The sequence below is a fragment of the Alosa alosa genome, chromosome 2 (assembly GCF_017589495.1).
Source record: "Alosa alosa isolate M-15738 ecotype Scorff River chromosome 2, AALO_Geno_1.1, whole genome shotgun sequence".
Lineage (NCBI taxonomy): Eukaryota > Metazoa > Chordata > Actinopteri > Clupeiformes > Clupeidae > Alosa > Alosa alosa.
In genome coordinates, this window is record NC_063190.1 from 14791674 (window position 1) to 14804050 (window position 12377).

General features: G+C 41.3%; 1 protein-coding gene across 1 annotated transcript; it reads right to left on the bottom strand.

Moving 5' to 3' along the window:
- Positions 1-706: 706 nt before the first annotated feature.
- On the bottom strand, positions 707-12075 carry slc47a1 (solute carrier family 47 member 1). Its single transcript, XM_048233634.1, has 17 exons — positions 11556-12075; positions 10881-10982; positions 10526-10594; positions 7877-8025; positions 7632-7674; positions 7435-7479; positions 6905-7002; positions 6512-6609; positions 5781-5894; positions 5505-5572; positions 5058-5166; positions 4829-4904; positions 4614-4683; positions 4203-4335; positions 3904-3998; positions 3543-3677; positions 707-2863 (listed from the first exon to the last, which is right to left on the bottom strand). Exons 1-17 carry the CDS (start codon positions 11724-11726, stop codon positions 2552-2554), a joined length of 1887 nt encoding a protein of 628 aa, XP_048089591.1. The 5' UTR covers positions 11727-12075; the 3' UTR covers positions 707-2551.
- Positions 12076-12377: the final 302 nt, after the last annotated feature.

Genomic DNA, 12377 nt, shown 5'->3' on the forward strand with positions numbered 1-12377 from the left:
TTCATATCCAGTAATCTAACATTGGTGTTGTCGCCTGTTGGAATGTTCTGCATTAACCACTGTGGACATGACATTGCATGCACACTGCCTTAATCTCTTCTACAAACATAATACACACACACACACACACACACACACACACACACACACACACACACACACACACACACACACACACACACACACACACACACACACACACACAAATCGTGCATCATACTCCTGTAATGTGAGTATCATTTATGCTGTGGAAATCATTGTTTCAACCAAAGGTCCATTTTTTTGAGAGAGAGAATGAGAGAAATGAAGGACTATATATGTTTGTATGTGCCTATAAAATGGCTGTACCTATCACTGTTCTTAGTACTGTGCAATATGAATATCAAGCCAAAAAAAAAACTAACGTGCCAAACATAGTGAGCACTCAGGAACTAAACCAAAAGGAATGTGTAAAATCGTGTCAACTTCCAAAACCTCCTATGACCAAAGTAATGTAAATCTGTGTTGTTGCTTTGAAGGAGGGAACTTCCTCAAAGGGAAGTAGTCTTAGTGTTGCTGTCTGTGAACAGATACTGTCAATGAATATTACTGACCCTCTTTATTCACTGGTGTATTTGTATGTTTTATATTTTTGACCTCAAACAACCATGTGGCAAGCATGCTCTTTGTACCACTTTGAAAACAATGCCTTAAAGACAAACCCCCATTAAAGTGAATTAGTTTTATTATTTGATGCGAGCCATTTGTGTTGAATTCTATGATGTTATACAACGTGTCCCAAATGTCAGGGGGCTCTGGGTTGGTTCCGCTCCCATCCCAGCTCAAACATGCTCTTGGCCGATCTGGGTCTGATGTGGTGAGAAAAGAGCATTTCAGGTTTAACTTCAGTTTCACAAAGACTCCACTCTCAGTTGAATATCACATGGGAATTCATATTCATTCTCCTCTAAAAAAAATATTCTAAATTGTTGTTTTTTTATTTATTCTAAAAACATGTCAGTTCCTCAGAGGTCTTGTGGATTATTCCGATGGGATCATTGTTCCCACTTGTTTCAGCATCTATTTTGATCATCTCCTCAGAGACAGTGAATATGCACAAATGATGCACAAAAATCCAATACAGATATACCATAAAACCTATAAACAAGGCATTTGAGATGTCTAATACAAGGTGCTCCCCTCTTCCATTAACTTACAATGTTACATTCATGTTTGAACTATGAACTAAATGATTTAAACTATAGCCTTTCAGTAGATGTCCCAGCATGGTTAAGACGATAGTTTTTCCTTCACTCTGGTCATTGTCATCAAGGTGTAAATACACTAGACAGGGATCTGGTATCAAATGTATATATAAGTAAAGTGAATTATTCAGTGCCATGGGAGTAGTAAACCAGTTGTTGCCAATTTTACAGTGCATCAAAATTATCATTAAATGAAATAAAATATGAAGATGAACAGAGTACCTTCTCAAAACAAACAATATTTTAAGATACCATAATCTGTCTTTTCTAGTCACAACAAGATGATGAAGAATGAAAAAAAGCTTTTTGCTCAATTTCATCTACAATTGGCCTGGATTGACCATAAATGTATTAATCACAAAAGGCAGTTGCTAAAAATGAAAACAAAATATATCAAAATACTTCCTCACCAAATCAATGTTGAATGAACAGTAATAACAAGGAAACAAGTCTTTTCACACGTCAGTCCAGCTACACTCACTTCCTCTCTGTTCTGCTGACGCATGTCTGGAGAGAATGTGCCCAGGTGCTTTATGCTCCTAAAATCCCTGTGTCTCAAACCGCATACTTCCATCAGCACACCATTACAGTACAAATTTCCCTCACGGGATCAAAAGAGTATATATACTTATACACTGCTAGTGTGCACTGAGCGCTTACTTCAGTAGTGCCCACTTTTCGATGGTTAATATTGTACTATATATCTGTACTATATACTTAAACTAAGTATTTGAAGTGTGCAAGTAGGCGGGATGAGACACAGCCTAAGTTTGGGAGCTGTAATACGGTGCACACCTTGGAAGCAAGAGAGGAAAGGAGTTTGTAAAGGTACAGTCCGTGATCCTAATCGAATCCTTTTGGTGAAATTCATTGAATTGTTCCTCACTATCCTCTAGCTGTCCCTTCAGTGTAATATAACTGGTGTTTATACACGGTCCTGCTGCTGTGAATGAGAAACAAACATAGTGGTTCAGACCAAGCCATGTACAAGTGGTGTAATTTGATTGGCTGTTGGGCCCAGCCCAGATATCAACAATCTTTTGCCCCATTGTCATCTAGTTTAAAGTGAAAATACAATAGACATTCAAGCCCCCTTGAGAATTGTAGTTGTAGCATGTGCATTCTTCACACCGAGGAAGCGGGTGCCCACCGAGGATTGGAGTGGGGTGGTCTTTCCCAGAAATGTGTCTGTTATCCACATTCAAAATATCAACTAAACTGGAACTCGTGCCCCCTAAAAATCTTTTAGGAAGAGGATCCATGTCCTCCCAGAGTTTAATCAGATAGATGATGCTCATCCCTGCCTCTCAGAAGGGAGAAGTGGGATCGGGGAGGATGGTTGGGATAACTGTGCTATTGACCCATTCCAGTGTCCAGTTTGCTGGCTGGCTGTGCAGCAGCTCTGGTGGGTAGCCCAGGTGGACCGCCACCCCCGCGGCTAGAGCCAAAATGGCCACCAGCAGGGTCAGTCCTCGGCGCAGCATTAGCTGTGTGATGGAGAGCTGTGATGGTGGTGTCTGCGTCTCCCCTCCATCCTTTCCGCTCTCTAAGCGGCCCTGGTCCTCTGTGCTGACCGCCGCGTAGCCATTCTCCTTAGGGCAGGTGCTTGCAGCGGCAGCCTGGGGGAATCAAAGACAAAGAAGGAGACATCATTAGGGTGGCGTGTGTAGTGCTGACTAGCTCTCAGTGTAGCTTAGCAACAGGGATTGTTCCACTGGCCTAATTTGAGCCTCATTCAAGTGTGCACCAAATAGTCAAAAGCTTATCAAAATAATATACTGCTCAAAAAAAATTAAGGTAACACTTCAATCATAGACTGGATCGGTACTCTGACACTGTTTGGTTCTGAGCACAAGTAAAACTTTTGAGTGTTTTATTTTGCAAGAACTGTCAGATATTCTGTGAATGTAATGGAGAGAATCAAAAAATGTGAAAAGGGTGGAAGGTTTCAAAAAAATGTGTTTTAACAATTATATATAAATGTATATGTTATATATTATATATATATATATATATATATATATATTGTACATATATACTGCTCAAATAAGGGAACACTTACAGTTTTCCACAATTGTTAAAACACATTTTTGAAACCTTCCACCCTTTTCTCCATTCTCAAATTACATTATATATATATATATATATATATATATATATATATATACATAATGATACTTGTACTATTTATGTTTGAAGTATATATTACATCAAAGGCAGTAAAGCTAGTCTAAAGTGTGTGTGTGTGTGTGTTTTGACTGGGATGGGATGGACCATCAGGGTTCCTGTTGCCCTCACCGTTGGCCCGGCGTCAGTGCTCTTTTCCGGGCTCTCTGACCCCTCTAGCACCATCGTGTCCACCACAGCGTGGCCGAGGGACGGCTTCTGTCCCATACACATCACCTTCCCAATCCTCCCAGCACGCTTCTGAGCCTGGGAGAGGGGAAGAGATTGGAGTGTTCGCATGTGAATACCATTGACAAAGGAACTTTTGTAGTTATGACTGGTCTGTGACAAGTGGATTTATTACACCATAAATTATATGATGTGTGTTTACAGTTCTATGCATCAGCTGATGGAGCTGTTTCTGAATATTTAACAATGGCCTCCAAAACAAGACAATATCCCCAAGTAGCCATAGCGACGATGGTGTACTCACCTCCTCAGCCACTCTCCTCCAGTCCAGTTTAAAGATGAGGGTGACAAAGAAGCAGGTTTGCAGAATGACACAAATGAAAAGGCCAAGCCACAGACCTGGGGACAGGAAGTTAAGGTTTAGGGGAAGGCAAAAGAGGAAGAAAAAATCAACCACTTTATATTAAACATAGAATTACACTATTATGGATTGTCCTTATGGGATATTATGTGAACTTTTGACATGTGAAGATGAAGATGATAAAGGTAATGTGTGACCACGGTCTAACAAAATTTTTGTGAGAATCAGTCTGCTTGAAATACCAAGTATCCTGAGGCCAGCTTCGAACATGAGGTAGATGCCCACTGGCAGCCCAATGCAGTAGTAGCAAATGAGATTGGACAGGGCAGCAATCTTCTGCTTCCCTGCGCCCACCAGGATCCCAGAGCACACACACTGCAGGTCACAACACAGTGGAGGAAAGGGAACATGGAGATCAAGTATATGTGCTGTTGAACAGCGGAACAGCGGAATGTCACAGGGCAAATGTAGAACAGGCTTTAAAACAGTGTTTGGATTAAAATGCATGATATGATGCTAAAGATACACATCAGATGCTGAAGATACTTCAGACACCTATTATTTTTGTCCTCTGATGAAATCAATCAATGAGTTAATGGTTTAGTACAGCTTTCCTACAGTGTATTATTTGTAGTAGAGGGGAAACTACAAACCACAAGTGCATCGAAGAACTGCAGGAATATGAACAGCGTCAGATTCGTGGAGACAATCTGTACTATGCTCCTGGGGGGAAATCATAGAGAGAAAGTCAACTTGCAGAGATGTTACTGCCAGTAACAGTAACATCTCTGCAAGTTAACAGTAACAGCTCTTTCACTAGTTTTCCGTGTGACATTGCCCAGATATTGAAATATTCATGAAAACTCACTCATCAGTGGTGAAGATATAGCCAATGAAAGATTTGGTTGAAGCAAACAAAATGCCCTGAAACACAGCCAGCACTCCTGTTGAATGGGAAATGTGTCTAAATCATTCACTATGATTTAGTTTAATGTATACAGTGATTCAAACACTGAGGGTGGATGGATAGCATAGAGAAGGACAGATAGATGGATGGATGGATGGATGAATAGAAAGAGAAAGAGAGAGATACTTACCAGAGAGCACTAGACCAACTTTACATGTGTTCAGGGCTCTGGCCTCGTCTCCTGCCCCAAGGGCGTTCCCCACACGCACACATACGGCAGCATGAACTCCCAGAGGAAACTGAAGGCAAGTTATAGGAACGTAGAGTCAGTGTCAAACATCCAGTGTGCATCTGTCCAGCACAAGACACTTTAACCTGCCTTAGTACTACTACTATAACAAGCAAAACAACAAAGCAAATCAACAAAGAATTTTAATTCATCTGGTTTTAGAAATATATGTGCATTATCCTAAATGAATCAACCATATTACAGCCAATCTGCAATAGACAGAAAATATAGTCTCTCCGCTATGATTATCTGGACATTAGTCTGCTGACCGAGGTTAGTCTGCAGACATTAGTTTGACCGAGGAGCTGCTGGAATGACCCCTGGGGGCGAACCAGAGAGATCACTTACCATGTATGTTATGGTCCCTAGTTCCAGCAGCACATGCTGGGCTGCCAGGTCCACCTCGCCCAGCATACCTAATCACAGGAGAGAGGACATGGGTCAGACAGATTAGGCTCAGTCTCCAAAAACATTACATGGAAGGGAATCCAGAAACTAAAAGTGTAAACCCTCCAACATAGTATGTTTTGGTTTTATGTATTTTTTATGATGGGGAGAACAAGATCCACCACAGGCAGACATGCTCTCTCCCCACCTCTGTCATACACACACACACATGCATACCTGCGAGTATGCCTCCGATCTCGTAGATCCACCACTCAAAGCAGGTCATCAGGGCGCTGGGGATGGCCAGCTGCATGAAGGGTCCCCAATCCTGCAGAGATGCAGTGGACCAGCCTACACACAGGGACCAATAGGGACATGCCTTACAGGGAACAGCAAGTCTACATGCTCATTCTAACCTGTGATTTCAATCAATGTGAATTGGAATGAAGTACAGAGTGTGTGTCTGAGATCACATAGAGAGAGACTGTGTGTGTGTGTGTGTGTGTGTGTGTGTGTGTGGTGTGTGTGTGTGTGTGCGTGTGTGTGTGTGGTCTTGGGTTGAGAATCACTGAGGCAAACAGAACCCAACACCTTCAGTGTCGGCGCTCTGCCGCAGAGAGAGGGCAGGGAGGAACAGCGGGACTGTGTTTGTGGAGGACGGTTTCTGTTTCTCTTTTTCTTCTCTCTCCCCTGCCCTGCACTGGGGCCCTGCACACTCTTTTCACACTAGGCCCTGCACACTCTTTTTACACTAGGCCCTGCACACTCTTTTTACACTAGGCCCTGCACACTCTTTTTACACTAGGGTCATCAGTGCAGTGCCCATTTTCATTCATGTGGTTGATATATTGCAAAGCCAGCGATCGCAGCGATTGCATTTGCGTTTCACTGGGTGTGCGTGTATGTTAATGAGTGTTTGTTTAGTGTACATGTGTATATATGAGTGGGTGTGTTTGTCTGTGAGTTACCTCCCCATGTCTTTGTATGGAGCTTCTTCCAACAGATGTAACCAAACAAGAGAAGACACAGGATGATCTGGGACAAACTGGACGCTATAGCAGAGCCCCTATAAGTGTGCCAGTGTGTGTGAGAGAGACACAATGACATTATTCACACTCAGTGCACTCTCATGGAAGACTATGAAAACTCATACTACACAAACTACACAATGAATATTGAAATGCATTGAAATAAAGCAATTTCCTCATATACAGTACATTACATCACATTACATTTGGCTGATGCATTTTTAGCCAAAGCGACTAACAACATGGTAAACAATTAAGCTTTTTAAATCATATACATCAACAAATAGTTAGAACTTATGGTGGTATTATTAAATTGGTATATAGAACACCTACTGTACTCCCAGGTCCATCCTGTATATGAGGATGTAGTTGATGGCAATGTTGATGACATTGGCAACAGCAGCCGTGTACAACTGGGGCAAAATGATACCCTGGTTGAAGAGAACCCAGTTTTAGTGCCCAGCTATGCTTACACTGTTGTAATCATTACTGGCAGCCATGGCTAAGGGAGCATCTTTAGATCATTGCTTCAGATATTACAGACACTCTTTTTTAAAAATATGTAGCGTTGATGAAGCATAATGTGACATGATCAACTGAAAAAGACTCAGGGATAAATACTCGTTTGGAGACAATTTTTGCAGATACAAAGCACTAGGTGGCACTGTACACAAGCAAATTATTATATCATAAATATCACCTTCAATATGGACAAACACAATTACATCTCTTCCCGTAGAAATGAAGGCAAGTGAGCAATACAAACATGACCCTATCCACATTGGGTACTTTTCTTTAGACTGTCTGGAGGTAATTATACTGTATGACAAAGGTAACTGATGGAGTGTAGTGTGATACTTCACCTGATTCTGAAGGTAAGACACCTGTAGCTGATGCATGAACATGGCCTTGGAAAGAGAAGACAAAGACACAGTACAGGAGTGTAAATTAATATTGCAAGAAACCCTATGACACATTTTTAATTTAAGTTTATATGGGGTGTGAGAAGTTTGTTTGGGTATTCTCTTTCATCTATCTGATTTGTATAGTCGCAACTAACCGGAACAGCAGGCAAGAAGGCCAAGACATACAGTTGTGCTATCCTAGACAGGAAAAACAACAAACATACAACAACAACAACACAGATGTGAGATTTTTTTTTAACAACATTCATATCTAACGAAGTACATGACAGTTTTTTTAATGTATAAACATTTTTTATACTGATCTAGGCTTGTCATTACACCCTCCAGGGACCTGATGTGCAGTGCTATGCTTTGGTGGCTGGTGTGAGAGCGCCCTCACCTGGCCACCTCGGGCTCCTGCCACAGGGCCAACAGGATGGTCTCTGCGTTGATAAGGATGGCCCAGCAGGGCAGGCAGAAGATCAGCAGAATCAGCATGCTACGCTGGAGGATCTCCCCCACTCGCTTCAGGTTTTTACTGCCAAAGGTCTACACACAACAGAAACATAAATACACGCATACGTCGGTACCAACAGGACATACAAACATACATACAAACATACATACATACATACAGGACATAAATATTGTACACACATACTGTACACAAATACAGCCAGACATTAATACAGGAGTCATCCATTGGAGTTCTTATAATGCCTTGTAATTACAGTGCATGCACTGTACTGTTATTCCTAGGCGTCTTATTCTTCGTCTTATTCCGCTGAGCGTACTCTTCAACTTGAACCATTTAACTTATAAACTTTGTTCAAACCTTGTAACGTAGGTCTTAAAAAAAACAAGGTTGCTATGTCTTTTAATTTCTAAACTATATTTTGTGAGATATTAATGAAAAACAAGCTTATTTTTCCCATAGTCTTTGCATTGGGCTTTATTACATCATAAAGAGCCAATTAAACTGAGTTGCACCTGTTCCAGCTGCCAACTTATAGGCCCCCTTTCTCTCTGTGTCTCTCCATTCAACAACAATATAAGGCACCCTCCATCCAACTTTCTCTTCATACAGCCTCTTCAAACCATTCATCCATCCATTAAACCATGTCAACCTAGCAACCACCACAGCAACCAACATTACCAGCATATCAACTACATTAGTTGGCAAACACCATATCTACCCTAGCAACAACCAAACAACCAACCAAAAAACCACCCTAGCAACAACGTCAACCAACATGATAACCCAGAACCAGCATAGCAACTGCTTTATTTAGCATAGCAACCACCATATGTACCCTAGCAACAGTCTAGCAACAAGGTACCATCTACGAACTTTGTTTCAGACAGCATAGCAAGATAGCAGCACAGAATGTCATTGCCAGGATACCAGAAAGCAGAATAATGGTTGACTTCAGCAATAGCTGCTGAAAATTACAGTGAATAGAATTTTGGATGTTGAAGGCTTGAACCATGAAGGATACATCTACGCTGCCTTCAAATTTCAGCAAAATGAAGGTATCTTAGAAGGCAACATTTCATAAAAATATTTAATTTGGACATGCCTTAATGCCTCACTCCCCTGTTAGGTATAAAAGGCAGCATTTTTTCCCGTTTCAGACACAGCCTGTATCTACCCTAGCAACAACCTAGCAACCATCTCAATTACCCTAGCCACAACTTTGCAACCACTACCATAATTTCAACCTAGCAACCATCAAAACAAGCAACATTATTTCCCTAATAACCAGCACAGCAACTGCTTTATTTAGTATAGCAACCACAATGTCTTCTCTAGCAACAACCTAGTACTATATCTGTGCTTCCATTATCTGTTTTAACTGTACATGATATTTTACATACCATTGTTTGCATTTTCATGCACTGGTAATTCCTTGGAATTGAATTTTCAGTTATTTCTGTGTTCCTTCCATGCAGACCTACCCCCCTCTCTTACCTCTTCCCAACATTCTAACTCAATTGTATGCACTATATTGCTATGTTTTCGACCAATATTCTAATCTGTTCCCTGTTAAATTTTAAATATTATGTTGTTTTTGTCGTCTGCCAAATCCCATAACCATAACCATAATAACCATGTAGCATAATGTTATACACCATTTGAAAGCCTGGACTCTTCCATACTTGGCAACCTTTTTCATGTACAATGTGTATAGTGCTTTACATTGTCAGATTAATCTTACTATGTCTCAATTAAATTTAATCAAAAATGTCCCCCTCCCCCTCCTCCACCTTTGGTGCTTCCCTACCTTCTAGCTGCAGTGTGTATCCTTAGCAGTAAGTAGATGCAGAAAATTGGGTATTGAAATATTCACAGGAATATTCATGTTGCTTTATTCAATATCAGTTGTGCAGATGTATTAGTCTAAAAATAGAGACTTTTGCGTAATTATTCCATATTTTGTGTATTCATATATCAGAACCTCTGACATCCAATACAAATACTCTACAAGAAACCTCAGCGTGAATATAGCAGAAAACTTTGAACATAATGTATACTGTAACATATTAAATAATAACAATATTGTTAATATTTATTAAAATGTAAATTCATTTTACAATTAATAAATTCAGAAATTAAAATGTATATCTGTGACTCTAATAGCTGTCTAATTGTACTGGCAGAGGTGATCGTGACATTATTAATTACTATCTGAGCATATAATGTGGATAAATGCTTATCTTTATCTTCTTCCTCAACTAACCAAGAGGACAATGACTCCCTTAAGATGGCCAAACCACTCCACATTTACTCTGTCACTGTTGCACCATAGAACAATTATTCTTGTGTGATACATTTACTTCATTGGTCGTATAAAATATATGAAAGACAGTATTCCTCACCAAAAAGTTGTGCATGAATTATTACTAAAACAAAGTAAATTTTGATTGTGATAGCTATGTCACAGTCTCTATTTTCTCTTTCAAGGCTCATCATTAGATCCACAAAAATCCCCGTCCTCTATATGAAATGTATTCAGTGAGTGACTGTGTGTAAACTCTGAGCGTGTACCTGGGAGACGAGTGTGTCGCAGGCCAAAGCCAGGCCCATGCCCGTAGCTGCAGTGGCCACATTAATAGCCTGGGGAAGCAATGGAGATCAGAAGATCAGATGAGGCTCAAGCAACTTACAGTGCTGTATAGTTACAGTACATTTACATCTCTAATCTTCTACGAATTGGAAACAAAGGTGAACCAGAATGTGTGCTTCCTGATCATTAAAGTTGAAGCCATGGTGTTAAAGCCAGTTGAGCTACACAAACACAACTTTTCTACTATAATTATAATCTTTTGCAGAAGTGAAATGGAAACAAAAGCAGACACTGATGTGTGTGTGTCCACTTGCAGAGGATCATGGGTATATTCACCGCTGAGGCCAAAGCATATCCAGCCAATTCTGCGTTTCCAAGGTGACCAGTAGCTATTGTGATGACGAAGGGCAGGAGGAAGTTTAGGATGCGAGAGACGAGCTGATGTGGACAGAGAGACAGACAGGGGGTCAAGGAAACAAGAATTCTGTGTTCTAAATTAACCCTAACCATTGGGGAGACCGAATTTATAGAAATGTAAAAAGATTTAAGCAATATTCATTTGTCATTGATCATTCATCATTATTTGTCACTATGACAATTCATAAGAACATGGTAAAGCAAATGCAATACTGTATTTTGTACTTTTCAGACAAGCTCCTCCTGTATCAACCTGTATACTCTTGTTCAGGGCTCAGACTGACTCCTCCATTCCTCCAGAGTCTCCTGTGTCTTTCACAGGGAGCATTGTAAAAGTGTCCTCCTCTGCTTGCTTTCCCACACTTGCCTGTGTCTCAACCAAACCTCCTGGTGATCAGGCTTGTAACATAAGAGTCCCTGTTTTTGAGGCCGTGTGAATGGTATCATAACAGCCCAAGTGTTTGGCCCCCTGTGTAAACGTGCTTGTGTGTGTGCATGTGTTTTAGAGTGTATGTGTTAGTGTGTGTGTGTGTGTGTGTGTGTGTGTGTGTGTGTGTGTGTGTGTGTGTGTGTGTGTGCTTTTCCAACACTTACCAGAGGGCCTGTCAGGCATAGGACGTGGTAGAGCTCCTCTCTGTAGATCAGGGGCACTAGGCGTCTTAGCCAGCCATAGCGAAACAGTTTCCTGCTGGCTGCCGTTTCCTCGGTAAGCTGCCCGGTGCCCAGCGGCACTCCCGTAGCCTCCGGAATCCCCACTTTATCCATTCACCCGTGAGAGAGAGGAGAGAGAGAGAAAGAGAGAGCAACAGAGAGAGAGATGAATAGAGTAGAGATCGAGAAGGAGTGAGGGAGAGATAGAGAGAGAGAGAGAGAGAGAGAGAGAGAGAGAAAGAGAGAAAGAGAGAAAGAAAGAGGTTCTGTGTTGCGATGGGGCACACAGATTCTGCTGTCAATCCATGGCAGAGGCACAAGAACATGCACACACTCTCCCAGTCACCCCCTAACAATCATACACACACTCCACACTCCCCGTACCCATACCAGCCCCCACACACACACGCAGAGGAGAAAAAAGTGTGGGGGGGAAACTCTGCAGGGTTACTGATTAAGTAACCTGCAGCCACTCCAAAGGAGAAAGGAAGAGGGAGAGAGAGAGAGTGTTTGTGTGTGTGTGTGTGTGAGAGAGAGAGAGAGAGAGAGAGAGAGAGAGAGAGAGAGAGAGGCCACAATCAAGCCCTCTTAATTCCAGTGGACGTAGCAGCATTCGGTGAGGGAGCTGGCCAGGGAAGGGGTTTTGTGGTCTTAAACGTGGGTAATCTTATCAGGAATTCCTATGTAAACAGCAAAGGCTTGTGCTTTTGTTACATGAGTAATTTGTCATTAGTCTCACATTACATAATACATTTGAAAAAGAAA

Excerpts from the sequence above, each read along its gene's own strand:
- slc47a1 (XM_048233634.1), bottom strand. The coding sequence starts at position 11,726 with ATGGATAAAGTGGGGATTCCGGAGGCTACGGGAGTGCCGCTGGGCACC. Across the intron at positions 7,675-7,876 it reads CAGGAGCCCGAGGTGGCCAG|GATAGCACAACTGTATGTCT; the intron begins GTGAGGGCGCTC and ends TTTCCTGTCTAG. Across the intron at positions 5,167-5,504 it reads TAGGGACCATAACATACATG|TTTCCTCTGGGAGTTCATGC; the intron begins GTAAGTGATCTC and ends ACTTGCCTTCAG.